Source organism: Peromyscus californicus, unplaced genomic scaffold (assembly GCF_007827085.1).
Source record: "Peromyscus californicus insignis strain IS unplaced genomic scaffold, ASM782708v3 Scaffold_5__1_contigs__length_169319896, whole genome shotgun sequence".
In the NCBI taxonomy this organism is placed as follows: domain Eukaryota; kingdom Metazoa; phylum Chordata; class Mammalia; order Rodentia; family Cricetidae; genus Peromyscus; species Peromyscus californicus.
In genome coordinates, this window is record NW_026294573.1 from 6,950,519 (window position 1) to 6,968,449 (window position 17,931).

The 17,931-nt window shown below is 44.9% G+C and overlaps 2 protein-coding genes and 1 pseudogene across 2 annotated transcripts; all 3 read right to left on the reverse strand.

Annotated features, from left to right (window-relative positions):
- LOC128096151 (U4/U6.U5 tri-snRNP-associated protein 1-like) overlaps positions 1–17,931 on the reverse strand; it is a 306,060-nt pseudogene that overhangs the window by 56,900 nt on the left and 231,229 nt on the right.
- LOC128097560 (crooked neck-like protein 1) lies at positions 467–2,542 on the reverse strand. Its single transcript, XM_052718150.1, has one exon. The coding sequence runs from the start codon at positions 2,537–2,539 to the stop codon at positions 467–469; it is 2,073 nt and encodes a 690-aa protein (XP_052574110.1). The 5' UTR covers positions 2,540–2,542.
- On the reverse strand, positions 9,573–11,648 carry LOC128097561 (crooked neck-like protein 1). Its single transcript, XM_052718151.1, has one exon. The coding sequence runs from the start codon at positions 11,643–11,645 to the stop codon at positions 9,573–9,575; it is 2,073 nt and encodes a 690-aa protein (XP_052574111.1). The 5' UTR covers positions 11,646–11,648.

A 17,931-nucleotide genomic window follows, 5' to 3' on the forward strand; every position in this document is an offset into this window, starting at 1 on the left:
CCCTCTCTCCCCAGGCCTGACAAGCATAATCCACTCTCTTGGGATCTGCCTGTTCTGGACAGTTACTGTACATGGAATCACAATGCACAACTTGGTCAATCTGTTTCTCTCGCTTTCTATAACCTTATCAGAGTTTATCCATGGACCAGTGTGTATCATCACTTCACTTTTAGGTCTAAACATTGTCTCATTGTAGGGGAATGTCAGGGCTTGTAAATTATCTGTCATACACTGATGGGCATGTGAGTACACAGGCCATATAAAACTCATTTTCATATAGGGTAGGAGCAGGAGGGGTGAACACAAGAATCTATGGTGTTCTATCGACATTTAACCCAAGAGTGTTTTAAAAACTAATTAGAAAGGTAGCTATCAAAGATCACTCCTTGCTGTGTAATTATATAAAAAAGTTCAGAAATCAAAGTTCTAAACTATTCATTTCTATTAAAAAAAAAAGTTCCAACATTTAAAAAGATGAGGATTCACTCTCACCAACGTCCTTATCTGGATCCTGTTGGGCAGCTTCTTTTTCTTGTTGCCGTTTCTTCCAAAGCTTGGCCATTGCCAGAAACTTGAGGTTAGGCTGGTTGGCAGCCTCCTCTGGAAAGATGTAATCATGGTATTCTTCCCAGCCGGCGTCAGACCCATCTTCGGCCTGGACCTTCCTCCTCTTCTTGACCCTTTCTGGCATGAGTTTGTCTACTCTTTCCTTGTCTGATACTGTTCCAAATTCATCTTCAAAACCTCGCCAGGATTCCAGCAACATAAGTCTCTCTTCTTTCTCTTCACGGTTTCTCATGGTTTTGTTTGCCTCTTGGTAAATCTGTCTGCATGTAGTCACACTTGCTTCTGCCCCTGAGGATAACTCAAACTGAGCCAAACTGATCCATACCTTGACATGCTGTGTTCGCTGAAGCAATTGTCGGTAAAGGTTTCGTGCTCTTTCAGGTTCTTCCTGCTCCATCTCAAAATCGATATATGATTTCCAAAGTACCTCTGGCATGTCTAAGCTTGGCTGGCTGATGGCTAATTCGTAGATGGCCCGGGCTCTATCGCTATCACCGAGGATTGTCTCTAATTCTGCAAACTTAATCCATGAGGTACAATTTTCAGGTCCAAATTCCAAGAACTTCTCATAAAGCTTGCGGCATCTGTCAAATTCTCGAAGCTGTAGTTCCAGTTCTATATACCCTTTGAATAACTTGTTCTTTGGACATTTGCCTATGGAAGTCCCCAAAGCTCTTCTGGCCAGTGTCAGATTTTTGTGTCGTATTTCAAACTGTGCATAATATAACCACATTTTGGCAAATGTGAACTTTTTGTGAGGAATTAGTGCCAAAGACGCTTGATAGACCTGCCTTGTCCTCTCAGGATCCTTGGCTTCCAGCTCTTCATAGAACGCGTAGTTGATCCAGAGATAGATGTAGCGCTTCCAGTGCCTCTTCTCCTGGATGGGCGGCACGTTGGCAATGGCCCTCTCATAGACTTCCCGCACTGTGTCGGCCTCCGCCTCACTTTCCTCCAGGCGCAAGTAATCAAACCAGGCATCGTAATTGTACGGATCAGCCTTCACCTCTTCTTCATATTGGCATCTCCGTTTGCTCACGATGAGATCTTCAGCAGCCCTCCGGTCACCAAACTTCTTCTCAAAGATGGTATAGTTTTTCAAGAGTTCTTGCGCCCCTTGTTTTGAAATTCTATCCAGGGCATATCTGTAGATAACTCGTACCCTTTCCAATTCTTTCCGATTTTCCTCAAATTTAGCAAAGGCCGCATACAGGTGTGCGTCCATATGCTCCTCTCCAAAGAACTCCACTGCTCTCTCGTAGACTTTCCGCGCATGGGCAAAATAAGCATGCTTCTCTTCGAATCGGGCATACTTGACCCAGTTCTTCACAGCAGGGTGCACGAGCACAAAGCGTTCGTAAAGGGTCCGGGCCCGCTCCACCTCTTTGTGTCTCAGCTCGAAGTTGATGTAGGAGTGCCAGGCCTGCTCCTCAGGCCGCCATTCCATCCAGCGCTCAAACACTTGACGGGCACCGGCGACATTGCCCAACATCTCCTCCATGTACGTGGACTTGTACCAGAACTGACTGACTCGGGGCAGAGTTGTTAGGGCTCGGTCCCAGATATTTCGGGCATGGTTGACCTGGCGGTTCTTCATTTCCATCTCGGCATATTTCAGCCAGAGTGTAACATTCCGATAGTCTACATCCAAGGCACGCTCGTATATGGACCGAGCCCTTTGGATTTCCTTTACACTTTCTTCCCACTGAGCGTACTTGATCCAGTTACTAATCACAGTCCTATTTTTTCTTATGTTATCTTCAAAAGTCTTCCTCTTCCGAAGTTTGTAATCATTGAGCTCCTCTTCATCTGTGATCTTCTGCTGAGGCGGGGGTGGAAGGAGCTCGAATTCTCTCTCTTTAGCCTCTCTTAAGAGCTGCTCTGCAGTTAGCTGCACCTCAGCTGGCGCTTTGTTTTTCACCTTGGCCACTTTGGGAATCCTCTGTTTCCCGGCCACGGTAGAGGACGCCATGTCTGCGGCCGCTGAACCGGAGTAGCCCTGACACAAACACACACACACACACACACACACACACACACACACACACACCTGGACCTCAGAAATGGGCTTCCAAAACCAGCCGACACCAGAGAGCCGGCCCGGGACCAACTAGATCCCCCAACAGAGGCACACGCCTTTAATCCCAGCACTCGGGAGGCAGAGGCAGGAGGATCTCTGAGTTTGAGACCAGCCTGGTGAGTAGTAATGGGTTATAAAAGCTTCAGAGGAACCAGAGAAGACGCTGTCCGGGAGCTTAGAGTCACACCTGGCCCTGTAAACGAATTTCTAAACGGTCTTATTAATTAAGAAACACAGAGCCAAACATAGGGGTGAGAGCCTTAGAGGTCAGGGAAATACGGGGAGCCACCAGCTACCTTACCTCACCAGCTCTGCACCTTCCAAAAGGCCCTGACTTCCCGTCTACCTAGGTTTTTATTGCCTAGGTTTTGATTGCCTCGCTGTTCTGCCCTCTCATTGGCCCTTAGCCCAGCTACCTCACTTCCTTGTCACCGCCTGTCTGCACAGACCTCCAGGTCTCTAGGGTTGGTACTGGGATTAAAGGCGTGTCTCACTACACTTGGCCTTGAACCCACAGAGACTCTGCCTGACATGTGATCGGATTAAGGGCGTGTGCTACCACTGCTTGTCTTCTGTGTTTACTTAAAAATGGCTGGCCTTTCTTCCCTTGATCTCCAGGCATGCCTTATTTATTAACGTACAAAAAAAACATCGCCACATTTCAGCACAAACAGAGTATCACCACATTTCCCCAGTTTTTGTCTAATGAAAATAAAATAATAATTTAAACAGTTAAAACTAATAGAAGAAAAACTATATACAATAAATACAATAACTATATACACTATATCCAAGCAATAAACAAGTTAAAATATTCCTTTTTAATTCAACAGAAAAGGGAAAAATTAAAAAAGAAAGAAGGGGGATATGATACGGAAATATAGGATATAGATATGATTGGATGAGAGGGTAGATAAATGAATCTGCTTTTAAAGAGCAACAACTCGTGTAAAATATTTTCCACTGCTGTCGATTTTAGTTTATTGATACAAATTTAAAGTTAATTTTGTTATACTGTATGTATATTTCTGCTCTCTTTTAAGGTATTAAGTTTACATAACTCATTGAAATTGTAATGGATAATTGAGAAGTACAGATGAATAATTAGTCTTCTATGATAGTCAAACTTATAGGCATGTTAAGTTTTCTGGGTATACATGGACATAATTCAATCAGGTGGGTAACCTTCAAACACTTCAAAGACCTACAGAATACGGCATTTAAAATGTTTGAAAACCTTGGACTTTCTGGACAGTGAGATGTCTGCTCCTGTCAGCACCAATTTACTTCAAAGAGAGGATGGGCGTCAAAGACACTCCATGTGGAGTTTATCTTCTTCTTGGCCAAAATAGCCATTTGGGCAAGAAACTGTTCTTGCCTGGACTGCTTAAAAAAAAAAAAAATGTTGTGTCGACTGGACATGCAGGACCCAGAGGAAGGTGACCACTGAACTTTGCAAGGCAAAATGGTCTTTAGGACCCCAGACTCGAATGGTACCTAAAAGCCGAGACCGTGTATTAATGAATATTCCAGCATGCATGTGAAGTCGACCCTGAGTAGCGTGTGCAGGTTCCTTTGAAGCACCTCCTTGGAAGGGAGTTTCAGGGACAGTTAGGTCATCTCATACATAATTGGTTAAGCAAGCAGCTGTTACACTAGTAACTTTTAACTGGCTGAGATTTAGTCTCATCCTTTTTGTTCACACTTGCACAAGCTTGGGCAAGTCCGCACGTGACTCGTCGTCGGAAGGGGAGCTGCAGGATTTGTCCTTGAGACATCGTGAAGCTTGAACACATGCTTAGAGGCCCAGACACAGCTGCCATGATAGGCTTGCTGGCAGGTACTACCCAGTCCCCAGAAAAAGCAATAAGCTGACCCCAACTAGGGAGGACCAACAACTAAGGGGAAATAAATACCTGATGGTCCAAACATGCCCAGCACATACCTAAACCCCTAGACAACTGTCAGCCAATTAGGGTCCTGAACCTTGGAAATCAAATCACCCCCAACCTCTAATATGATAAAAAAAAAAAAAACTGTGGTCCCGCCCAGATTGGCGCTCTCTGATAGTACCACTGTATCATACACAAGGAGGGTCCATCTACAGCTTGCATGAATCCAGGCTCTCTGCTTTTGCTTATGGATTCGGACTCTTTGGTGTTCTTTGGGGGACCCTGGAATCTAGGCATGACAAACAGATGCAGTCAATATATGATGCGGCTGTTCTTCTTTCCCTGGTCACTAGAAATGGAAACAGACTGGGTTCAAAGAATGGAATGAAGGGAATTTGAGATGTGGGCTTGTACAGGCTGGTTTGGTGTGTCAACTTGACACAAGTTAGAGTCATCAGAGGAAGGAGCCTCAGTTGAGGAAATGCTTCCAATGAGATCCAGCTGAAAGGCATTTTCTCAATTAGTGATCAATGGGGGAGGGCTCAGCCCAACGGTGGATGGCGCCATTCCTGGGCTACTGGTCCTCAATTCTATATGAAGGTAGGCTGAGCAAGCCCAGTGAAGCAAGCCAGTCATCAGGCTGCCCTGTTTTGATTTCCTGTGCTGACTTCCTTCAGTGATGAACCTTAATGCTGAAGTGTAAGGCAAATAAACCTTTTTCCTCCCCAACTTGCTCTTTGGTCATGGTGTTTTGTTGCAGCAAGAGAAACCCTAACTAAGGCAGGGGTCAAATCAGATTATAAATTTAGTTCCAGACACCGGAATCTTTCTGTTTAACCCACAAGAACTGGACACTACAAGTGCTCCATTTCTGGGATGCCCACCCCAATTTCTGCAACATACCGGCTGGAAGACAGGATGGTGTCTGTCTGCTCTCCAGATGTCATTAGCGAGACCCAACCTGCGGTGCATCATCCCAGAAGAGGGGGAATACAGGTCGAGAGGGTGTCATTATTTTACATTGAAGCCATTCACTCTGGGAAGACAGAAAGAAAGACTGACAGCTACACTGCTGAGCTTAGACTTGAAGGGATCTATGATCACAGACACTTCCAAATCAGTGTCCTCCTCCCTGCGAAGGCTCCTAGGTCAAATTTGTGAAGAACTTCCTGTCCTGTGAAACCTGAAGAAGCTGCGGCAGCACCCTTCTGACCTGAGACATCAGACCCTAGAGATGTACCCTGCCTCCGTGGAGATCTATGATAACATTGGTGACGTCCTGCCAGACAGACCTGCCACATTGTTCTAAGCTCCTGGAAACACTCGGGGCTATAAGGCAGCCCAAGCTGATCTACTTTGTTGGTAAGAGGTGTCTGGATTTTCATGGATTCTGTGTCTACAACCTGAAGTTCAAACCATGCTCCTGTTTGCAATCAATAAGGAGAGGTCACAGCTGGGCTCTGAAAAATGAAAGCCGGGATGCAAGGGACTCATTGGAGACACAGAACATGTGTACTCAAGGGATTTTGGATGCACTTGGGAAACAAGACTGCTCCATTAGTTCAGATTAGAGGGAGTGAAGCTTCGACATGGAGAACCAGGGGCTCATTTTCTAATGAAGGTCAACAGGGCAGACCCAACCTCGGACAGGAAGAGAGACTGGAAAATGGTAGGGATTTCATCCCAGCACAATCAGTGTCTGAGAGACCATAGACACAGGGAAGGGGATAGAGAGAGAGGATATTACAAGGAGCATAATGGACTGGATGAGGCAGGCTCCATGCCTCTGTCTTGGTTTGGACTCTGGCTTTTGGTTGTCCATCTTACATGGAGATTTGTAATTTATGGATACATGTTTCTTTCTTGAACAGTAAGTTGTTTGAACTATGAACTGGTGTTGGCCATACAGCATTCTCACTGTTGAGCTGTGATCTGTCTTTTTCTTGCTTCGGAAGGCTTGAGGAGCTGGATATTATTTCCCCCACCACCCTTAGCATTACACTTTCCCATAGGTTTCAAGAAAACCCTTTTGCATGAGAGGGCATTGTATTCTTTTAATTTACTGAGGCGCTTTCATTGACAATTTCATAGTTGTTCATCAGGCTTACCGTGTTTGCATGTTCTCGTGCCCCCCTTGTTTCTACACCTTCTGCATCCTAGAACTTTCAGAGTGAACAATGATCCAAAATTCCTTCTTCTTGGGCATTTTATACACTTCAGCTTCATGAAAACCCAGTCAAAGAGCTAGAGAGAGATTCTTTTGGAGAGATGGCTCAGAGGTTAACAGGGCTTGCTGTTTATTCTGGGGACCAGCTTTTGATTTCAGCACCCTGAAACTCTTGGAACAGTTCCAGATTATCTGACACTAACCTTGCTTTTTCTGTTCTCTGGGAGCACTTGCTGTCTTCTCCATCTACACAGGCAGCACACATGTTTTCTGGATGTGCCTTTGATTTATTATCATTGAGTGTGTATGTGAGTCTGTATGTAGGCCCCTCTGTGCCATTGTAACAATGTGGAGGTCAGAAGATGCTCTCTCTCTCTCTCTCTCTCTCTCTCTCTCTCTCTCTCTATCTGTCTCTGTCTCTCTCCCTCTGTCTCTCCCCCCCCCCACCCCTTGACCCCTCCCCGCATCCCCACCCCCACCCCGTCTGAGATGTGGTCTCATACACAGCTCTGGCCATCCTGGAACTCATTATGTACACCAGGCCAGCTACCAACTCCCAGAAATCCACATGCCCCTGCCTCCCGTGTGCTGGGATTAAAGACACTTGCCACCATGCCTGCCTTCAGAGGATGACTTTCAATGGTCAGTTTCTTTTTCCACAGGAGATTCTGGGCATCACACTAAGGTCTTTCGGTTGATGTAGCGAAATCTCATGCATTGAGCCACCACAATGTTCCACAACCTGACTGTCTGTCTAAGCCCAAGAGTAAATGAAGCCTTTCCCAGCCAACACTCTGCATGCTGTGGCCACATGTCAGTAATACTCAGTCCCAGCTCCTGGAGTGGGTCATCAACATACTCCTGCATTTACTAGATCCCTAAGATTCCTCGCTTAATGGTGGCACATTTGATGCTATCCGTTCCATGGACCATCTTGAACTCCATGTGGAGGAGCATGGTGGGGACTGAGAAAACTGATCCCTCCTCCCAGGGACTGGAAGGCAGTGGTTGATTAGAGGACCTGTGACTCAAATGGTCCTTAAGAGTCAGAGTCTCAGAGGAGTCACTGAAGCCCTCTACAGTGATGGAGGCTGCACTCACTTGCTGGATTCAGTGCCCTGCCATCTGGTCCATAGATGGTGATTCAGTGACCCCTAAGGAACCTAGTCCATCCTCTGCTAATATCCAGGGCTAAGACCAGCCCAGGTGACACAATAAACATTCCTTTATATTCTCTAGATGAAAACTATTAACTATTTGTTTGGGTGAGATACGGAAAAATGGCAATAAAAGCAATGTTGACTTTTGGATTTGAGATGAGTATGATTGTGTAGGCTTGTACGGTGAAGTCAACCGGATCAGGTACTCCAGGCCAGCTGGGACAAAATTGGGAGGTCCAGGCAAGTTTGGGCTTTAGTGAGAATGGTGTCAAAGGGCAGGACAGTAGCTTCTGGAACAGGAGAATTCCAGCTAGAGAATCTTGGATCAATGCTGAGCCTCTCTGGAAGAGGGCTTCCAGGTGTGTGGGACTGCTCCTGGGACATGCAGCAATGGCTAAAGGAACCTTTACCTCTTCCCACAGGCATGGGAAGAAAGTCCAATCTGTATCTCAGGGTGAAGGATGCTAAGGAGTAAAAGTGAGCTTTGTGGCTGTCTCTCTGAGGAAGTGGAAGTTCTCATGTTTTGTGTGTGTGTGTGTGTGTGTGTGTGTGTGTGTGTGTGTGTGTGTGTGTGTGTGTGTTTGGCGTGATACCCTTTATGTAGACTAGAATGACCTCGACCGCAGGACCTCTAGGTACTGTGCCTCCTGGGTGCTGGAATTAACGGTGTGCACTACCACACGTGGCAGAAGAGCTCCTGCCAAGCACATCGGAAGCCCTTGATGCTGTCCTTAGCACCATGGAATGATATCCAAAGAAAGGATGGAAAGAAAGATCCCGAGACGGAAGCCAAGCTGGGGTCTGAAGTACTGAATAAGAATCGTCTGAATGCTGGGAGCTCCTCTCTAATCTCAGACAGTGTGGGAACTACAGGAGCTGACTGGGGGAACATGCGTCAGAATGTCTGGGTGGAGCTAGACTTAGGAGAGCACCACCAACACTCCTCAGCTAGGAGGATCTAGAATTCCACCTTAGCCAGGGCTCCATGGTCAAACGTAAAATCAAAAGTCAAAAAAGAAGGAAACAAACCCAGTGTCTGGAAAATCCACAGAAGCCAAAGGAGTGAGCATAGACTACACAGGCCATTGTATTAATATGATAAAATTTATTTTTAAAATACAAGATAACCACATAGCATTTTAAACGTAAACCGTCAGTAACATCTTGTACATTCACGATAGTTGTAGAATATCGTCATCTTCCCGAAAAGGGATCTTCCTAGAAGCACTCATTCCCGCTCCCCTCTCTCCCCAGGCCTGACAAGCATAATCCACTCTCTTGGGATCTGCCTGTTCTGGACAGTTACTGTACATGGAATCACAATGCACAACTTGGTCAATCTGTTTCTCTCGCTTTCTATAACCTTATCAGAGTTTATCCATGGACCAGTGTGTATCATCACTTCACTTTTAGGTCTAAACATTGTCTCATTGTAGGGGAATGTCAGGGCTTGTAAATTATCTGTCATACACTGATGGGCATGTGAGTACACAGGCCATATAAAACTCATTTTCATATAGGGTAGGAGCAGGAGGGGTGAACACAAGAATCTATGGTGTTCTATCGACATTTAACCCAAGAGTGTTTTAAAAACTAATTAGAAAGGTAGCTATCAAAGATCACTCCTTGCTGTGTAATTATATAAAAAAGTTCAGAAATCAAAGTTCTAAACTATTCATTTCTATTAAAAAAAAAAGTTCCAACATTTAAAAAGATGAGGATTCACTCTCACCAACGTCCTTATCTGGATCCTGTTGGGCAGCTTCTTTTTCTTGTTGCCGTTTCTTCCAAAGCTTGGCCATTGCCAGAAACTTGAGGTTAGGCTGGTTGGCAGCCTCCTCTGGAAAGATGTAATCATGGTATTCTTCCCAGCCGGCGTCAGACCCATCTTCGGCCTGGACCTTCCTCCTCTTCTTGACCCTTTCTGGCATGAGTTTGTCTACTCTTTCCTTGTCTGATACTGTTCCAAATTCATCTTCAAAACCTCGCCAGGATTCCAGCAACATAAGTCTCTCTTCTTTCTCTTCACGGTTTCTCATGGTTTTGTTTGCCTCTTGGTAAATCTGTCTGCATGTAGTCACACTTGCTTCTGCCCCTGAGGATAACTCAAACTGAGCCAAACTGATCCATACCTTGACATGCTGTGTTCGCTGAAGCAATTGTCGGTAAAGGTTTCGTGCTCTTTCAGGTTCTTCCTGCTCCATCTCAAAATCGATATATGATTTCCAAAGTACCTCTGGCATGTCTAAGCTTGGCTGGCTGATGGCTAATTCGTAGATGGCCCGGGCTCTATCGCTATCACCGAGGATTGTCTCTAATTCTGCAAACTTAATCCATGAGGTACAATTTTCAGGTCCAAATTCCAAGAACTTCTCATAAAGCTTGCGGCATCTGTCAAATTCTCGAAGCTGTAGTTCCAGTTCTATATACCCTTTGAATAACTTGTTCTTTGGACATTTGCCTATGGAAGTCCCCAAAGCTCTTCTGGCCAGTGTCAGATTTTTGTGTCGTATTTCAAACTGTGCATAATATAACCACATTTTGGCAAATGTGAACTTTTTGTGAGGAATTAGTGCCAAAGACGCTTGATAGACCTGCCTTGTCCTCTCAGGATCCTTGGCTTCCAGCTCTTCATAGAACGCGTAGTTGATCCAGAGATAGATGTAGCGCTTCCAGTGCCTCTTCTCCTGGATGGGCGGCACGTTGGCAATGGCCCTCTCATAGACTTCCCGCACTGTGTCGGCCTCCGCCTCACTTTCCTCCAGGCGCAAGTAATCAAACCAGGCATCGTAATTGTACGGATCAGCCTTCACCTCTTCTTCATATTGGCATCTCCGTTTGCTCACGATGAGATCTTCAGCAGCCCTCCGGTCACCAAACTTCTTCTCAAAGATGGTATAGTTTTTCAAGAGTTCTTGCGCCCCTTGTTTTGAAATTCTATCCAGGGCATATCTGTAGATAACTCGTACCCTTTCCAATTCTTTCCGATTTTCCTCAAATTTAGCAAAGGCCGCATACAGGTGTGCGTCCATATGCTCCTCTCCAAAGAACTCCACTGCTCTCTCGTAGACTTTCCGCGCATGGGCAAAATAAGCATGCTTCTCTTCGAATCGGGCATACTTGACCCAGTTCTTCACAGCAGGGTGCACGAGCACAAAGCGTTCGTAAAGGGTCCGGGCCCGCTCCACCTCTTTGTGTCTCAGCTCGAAGTTGATGTAGGAGTGCCAGGCCTGCTCCTCAGGCCGCCATTCCATCCAGCGCTCAAACACTTGACGGGCACCGGCGACATTGCCCAACATCTCCTCCATGTACGTGGACTTGTACCAGAACTGACTGACTCGGGGCAGAGTTGTTAGGGCTCGGTCCCAGATATTTCGGGCATGGTTGACCTGGCAGTTCTTCATTTCCATCTCCGCGTATTTCAGCCAGAGTGTAACATTCCGATAGTCTACATCCAAGGCACGCTCGTATATGGACCGAGCCCTTTGGATTTCCTTTACACTTTCTTCCCACTGAGCGTACTTGATCCAGTTACTAATCACAGTCCTATTTTTTCTTATGTTATCTTCAAAAGTCTTCCTCTTCCGAAGTTTGTAATCATTGAGCTCCTCTTCATCTGTGATCTTCTGCTGAGGCGGGGGTGGAAGGAGCTCGAGTTCTCTCTCTTTAGCCTCTCTTAAGAGCTGCTCTGCAGTTAGCTGCACCTCAGCTGGCGCTTTGTTTTTCACCTTGGCCACTTTGGGAATCCTCTGTTTCCCGGCCACGGTAGAGGACGCCATGTCTGCGGCCGCTGAACCGGAGTAGCCCTGACACAAACACACACACACACACACACACACACACACACACACACACACACACACACACACACACACCTGGACCTCAGAAATGGGCTTCCAAAACCAGCCGACACCAGAGAGCCGGCCCTGGACCAACTAGATCCCCCAACAGAGGCACACGCCTTTAATCCCAGCACTCGGGAGGCAGAGGCAGGAGGATCTCTGAGTTTGAGACCAGCCTGGTGAGTAGTAATGGGTTATAAAAGCTTCAGAGGAACCAGAGAAGACGCTGTCCAGGAGCTTAGAGTCACACCTGGCCCTGTAAACGAATTTCTAAACGGTCTTATTAATTAAGAAACACAGAGCCAAACATAGGGGTGAGAGCCTTAGAGGTCAGGGAAATACGGGGAGCCACCAGCTACCTTACCTCACCAGCTCTGCACCTTCCAAAAGGCCCTGACTTCCCGTCTACCTAGGTTTTTATTGCCTAGGTTTTGATTGCCTCGCTGTTCTGCCCTCTCATTGGCCCTTAGCCCAGCTACCTCACTTCCTTGTCATCGCCTGTCTGCACAGACCTCCAGGTCTCTAGGGTTGGTGCTGGGATTAAAGGCGTGTCTCACTACACTTGGCCTTGAACCCACAGAGACTCTGCCTGACATGTGATCGGATTAAGGGCGTGTGCTACCACTGCTTGTCTTCTGTGTTTACTTAAAAATGGCTGGCCTTTCTTCCCTTGATCTCCAGGCATGCCTTATTTATTAACGTACAAAAAAAACATCGCCACATTTCAGCACAAACAGAGTATCACCACATTTCCCCAGTTTTTGTCTAATGAAAATAAAATAATAATTTAAACAGTTAAAACTAATAGAAGAAAAACTATATACAATAAATACAATAACTATATACACTATATCCAAGCAATAAACAAGTTAAAATATTCCTTTTTAATTCAACAGAAAAGGGAAAAATTAAAAAAGAAAGAAGGGGGATATGATACGGAAATATAGGATATAGATATGATTGGATGAGAGGGTAGATTAATGAATCTGCTTTTAAAGAGCAACAACTCGTGTAAAATATTTTCCACTGCTGTCGATTTTAGTTTATTGATACAAATTTAAAGTTAATTTTGTTATACTGTATGTATATTTCTGCTCTCTTTTAAGGTATTAAGTTTACATAACTCATTGAAATTGTAATGGATAATTGAGAAGTACAGATGAATAATTAGTCTTCTATGATAGTCAAACTTATAGGCATGTTAAGTTTTCTGGGTATACATGGACATAATTCAATCAGGTGGGTAACCTTCAAACACTTCAAAGACCTACAGAATACGGCATTTAAAATGTTTGAAAACCTTGGACTTTCTGGACAGTGAGATGTCTGCTCCTGTCAGCACCAATTTACTTCAAAGAGAGGATGGGCGTCAAAGACACTCCATGTGGAGTTTATCTTCTTCTTGGGGAAAATAGCCATTTGGGCAAGAAACGGTTCTTGCCTGGACTGCTTAACAAAATGTTGTGTCAACTTTACATGCGGGACCCATAGGAAGGTGACCACTGAACTTTGCAAGGCAAAAAGGTCTTTAGGACCCCAGACTTGAATGGTACCTAAAAGCAAAGACCGTTTATTAATGAATATTCCAGCATGCATGTGAGGTTGACCCTAGGTAAAGTGCGCAGACTCCTTTGAAGGACAGCTAGGGGGAGTTTCAGGGACAGTTAGGTCATCTCAAACATAATTGGTTAAGCAAGCAGCAGTTATACTAGTAACTTTTAATCGGCTGAGATTTAGTCTTATCCTTTTTGGACACACTTGCACAAGGATGAGCAAGTCGGCATGTGACTCTGAAGGGGAGCTGCAGGATTTGTCCTTGAGACATTGTGAAGCTGACTTAGGCCTGTGTTTGTTCTCTCCCTTGTCCATGAATGTAAGGGCCTCGTGAATCAACAGCCCTTTATTGAGAGAGACACCTGTTTTGCCTGTTAGGTAGAGGATTCAGAATTCAGGGTGCTCTTGCCTGCTCTGAGCCAATGTTCCTAGCTCACCAAGGTCAATTTCATTGATAATAATCTGTCTCTGCCGCTCCTAATGCAACTGCTTCACAACATAGCCAAACTGAGCAAGCTGACCCAGGAGCTATAGCTTGCACCTCTGGAATGCTACGATCATAGGGGCCTGGTACTTGTAGATCAGTTTGACCAACTTTGCCCGAACTCTTAAGTATAATAAGGACAAAAAGAAAGCCCCACAAAGTGACTTTTGCTACAAGAAAATGCTATAAATGTTTCAGTTGTTCTATCTATGAGCTGGAGAGCAGGCATTGCCTTTGCCAGCAATAAATTGGGAAAGGTTACTGCTTGGTACTGTCGTGTTGTTTGTTGGTGTTCTGACAAATCAAGCTTGCCCTGAGACCAGTGTGCAGGGCTAGCCACTAGTTATCCATAGAGGCCAGTCGGTGGTGGCACACACCCTTAATCTCAGCACTTGGGAGGCTCACACCTTTAATTCCAGTGCTTGGGAGGTGGAGACAGGATCTTGGCCCCTCATTAGATCAGAGTAACTGGAGAGGTAAGAAGTCACTGGTGGTTGTTCCTTTGCTTCTCTGATCTTCCACATTATTACCCCATACTTGACCCCTGGGTTTTATTGATAAGACTAGATAGGATCATGCTTCAGTTCTGAGCTGTGGAAGCCTACTGGGGTGGGGGGTGGGGATGGATGAAATCCTCCCTGGGATTATTGCAGTTTGAGACTGTTCCTCACAGAGATCCCATAGCATGAGTAGCTGTACCCTTTTGCCCATTGCATATAATAAATGTTCTGTGTTTTGGAGTTCCTGGTGGGGCTCCTTCACAGCACACTGACCACTCATCTCCCCACATTTCTTGTGTCTGTGGTTTTTCTTTCCCCATCACACTAAGCTAGTCACTCTCAAAGCTGTGCAGGACATGAAATCCTAGAAAAAGTTCTCAGCATTGGGATTTAGAGCACATGACTTCACACAGTGCTCAATGCTTTAGAAACCAAGTGGTACGAAGTGAGATCTAATCAGGTGGCAATATAAGAACTTGGTATCACACTTTTTTTTCTTCATCACGTTTATTGTTTTTAGAAATAGAGACAGGAAGGCCTACACTTGATGTGTCATGGTTGTTATGTCTTTGTTGCCCTAAATCATGACTAATTGTGAAGGAATATCCGTCAAGGATCTACACACACAACTAATAGTGGGAACTATATTGGCTATAGATAGCACCTTCCATAGCTCAAATCAAACTAGAGGGAATTCATGAAAGCTGGATCAATGGCTGTGAAGCCTACATGGGACTGGACTAGGCCTTTTGCATGGTGAGACAGTTGTGTAGCTTGATCTGCTTGGGAGGCCCCCTGGCGGTAGGATCAGAATCCATCTCTGGTGCATGAGCGGGCATTGTGGAGCTCACTACCTATAATGGGACACCTCATGAAGCCTTGAGGCAGGGGGAAAAACTTGAACTTGTCTCTCTACTGAAAGTGCCTCCACATGGGAGGCCTTGCCTTCTTGTGGGAGGGAGTAGGGAGTGGTTTGGAGGGGAAGCTGGGAGTGGGCAGGAAGAGGGAAGATGGGGAACTTTGGTGTGCAAAATGAATGAAAAAATTCTTAATATAAAAAGTTAACAATGGGGGGAAAAGCAGTTTGTGTTTTGCAGTTCGTGGTTGGGCATGCCTTTAACCCCAACCATTGTGCAGTTTGAGGCAGGCCAAACTCTGTGAGTTTAAACCTAGCTGGGTCTACATGGAGAGCTCCAGGACATCCAGGGCTACCAAAAGAGAGGCCCTGTCTCAAAACAAACAAATACACATGACAAAAATAATCCCTGTGTTTTCAGGTCACATACTTTATTCCCATCAGTCTAGAGGAAGAAAGAAGCAGGAAGATCTTAATGTGTTTGAGGCTGCCTGTATAAGATATTTTTCAGTATCTAGATGAAAACCAAAAGAGTTCCTTTTGGCGTAGACAAAAAGCTGAGATTTGCCTGAAAGACAGGAGCCCATTATACTGAATTTTATTTGTTCATTAATTTAGTAGCTGTTTATGTACTCCATTTTTATTTGTTTTTCTGAAGAAGAGTCTTGCTCTGTAGCTTTGGAGATCTGATACTCCAGATCCCGACAATCCTTCTACTTCAGCATTTCACCTAGTAGGTGGACTCCTGTGAGCCAACACACCTGGCTGAGTTTTATTCACATGTGACTCACATGGTTATGAGTGTTGGTTAGACTGGCGTTACTACCTGCCTGGCAAGAGACATGCACCCAAAATCTCCTAAACATATCCTCCAAGAACTTTGTGGCAAACATTGTCACAGCTGTGTGATCCTTTCTAGAATATATAACTGAGTTGCATGTTCTCTCATTCTTCAGCTATGTTAGCTACTCAGAATGCTGAGGCAGAAACATGGCTTGCATCTGCTGCAGCTAGGCAATGGTTCTGAAGATATAGACAATTGGAAATGTGTTTGCCCAGCATCACAAACCCTAGGCTCTCTCTACAGCATTGCATGGACTAGACAAGCTGGAATAAGCCTGTCATCTAGAACTAAGGTCATCTCTGGCTATCTAACAAGATAGAAGTCAGCATGGCTATAAAAACCATTTCTCAGAACAGTTTTAAATCTGTGTCATGGAAGGAGATGGTGCCCAATGGCTTTCTGACAGAACAGGATGTTTTTGTAAAGACCAGTCCAGCACAGTGAACAGAAGAAAAAAAAGTGACCAATAATGGGAGCTGAACCAGGCATGGGTGAACACACCATTAATCCCAGCATCTTGGATGCAGAAGCAAGCTGATCTACATAAAAAGTTTCAGAAAGGGTTGGAGAGATGGCTCAGAGGCTAAGAGCACTAGCTTCTTTTCCAGATTCTGAGTTCAATTCCCAGTAACCACCACATGGTGGCTCACAACCATCTATAATGAGATGTGGTGCTTTCCTCAGGTGTACAAGCATACATACAGGCATAACAGTGTACACTTAATAAATAAACAAACAAACAAATAAATAAATATTTAAAAAAATGTTTCAGAAAGGCTAGAGCTACATGATGACCATGTTTCAAAAACAGAGTGGGTTTTGGACAAGATGCTGCCTCACACTTTTCACAACAGGAGACAAAAATGGCATTATCACTTCTTCTAGGCAAAGAAACAAATAATTAGTCAATGACTTTGAACCCCTTTCACTTCAGTGCTCCAAGAAAGAAGGGGGCTGATCTCTGTGTGCAGGGCCCACCAGGTCTACATGGTGACTTCCAGGCCATTGGTGTCTGCACAATGAGACCATGACTTCATCAACATTTGGGATCTGGTTGTTGGCTCAGGCTGTGTTGTAAACTAACCTCAACTGAAATACCCTCCTCCTCCTGCCCTCTCCCTATTTGCGTGCAATATCACGATGGGTTTAAGATTTCAGTTTGGTTTCTTTCTTTTTTTCTTTCTTTCTTTTTTGTTTGTTTGTTTGTTTGGTTGGTTGGTTGGTTTTTTCGAGACGGAGTTTCTCTGTGTAGTTTTGGTGCCTGTCTTGAATCTCACACTGTAGATCAGGCTGGCATCAAACTCATAGATATCCACCTGACTTGGCCTCGGGAGTACTCAGATTAAAGGAGTGTGCCACCATTGCTCATCATTGTTATAAAAATTTTAAAGCCATGAAACTGGGCAGGGTGGTGGTTGTGCATGCCTTTAATCCCAGCATTTCAGGGGCAGAGGAAGGTGGATCTCTGTGAGTTTAAGGCCAGCCTGGTCTAGAGACTGAATTCCAGGACAGGCTCCAAAGCTACACAGAGAATCACTGCCTTGAAACAAAAACAAACAGAAAAAGCCATGAAACTACCTGAGAGCATCTGGAAAGAGGGTAGACTCCACAGGCTGTCCTGCACTACTGCAGATCAGGTCCCCGAAAAACAGAGACTGTTAAATGGAAGTAAACAAAAAGATGTCCAAGATGTCTCAGTAACTCACACCAGTAGTTTCAGCCATTGGGAAGCTAAAAAAGGAGAAATAGTCTGTAGTGTGAGTGAGAGGCCAGTTCGAGTTACATAGCAAGAGCCCACCTCAAAAACAAAAACAAAAACAAAAACAAAATCAAAAGAATGAGAAAACCTTGTGTGGTACAAGCTTGTAAGCCCACTATCCATTGTGGAAGGCAAGTGGATAAAAAAGTCTTTGGCCAAGTAGGGCTAAATATTGACTTCCAGGCCAGCCTGAGAAAAGCAAATTACATAAATAAATGAGCCAAGT

Coding starts and splice junctions, on each gene's coding strand:
- LOC128097560 (XM_052718150.1), bottom strand. CDS start 2,539: ATGGCGTCCTCTACCGTGGCCGGGAAACAGAGGATTCCCAAAGTGGCC.
- LOC128097561 (XM_052718151.1), bottom strand. CDS start 11,645: ATGGCGTCCTCTACCGTGGCCGGGAAACAGAGGATTCCCAAAGTGGCC.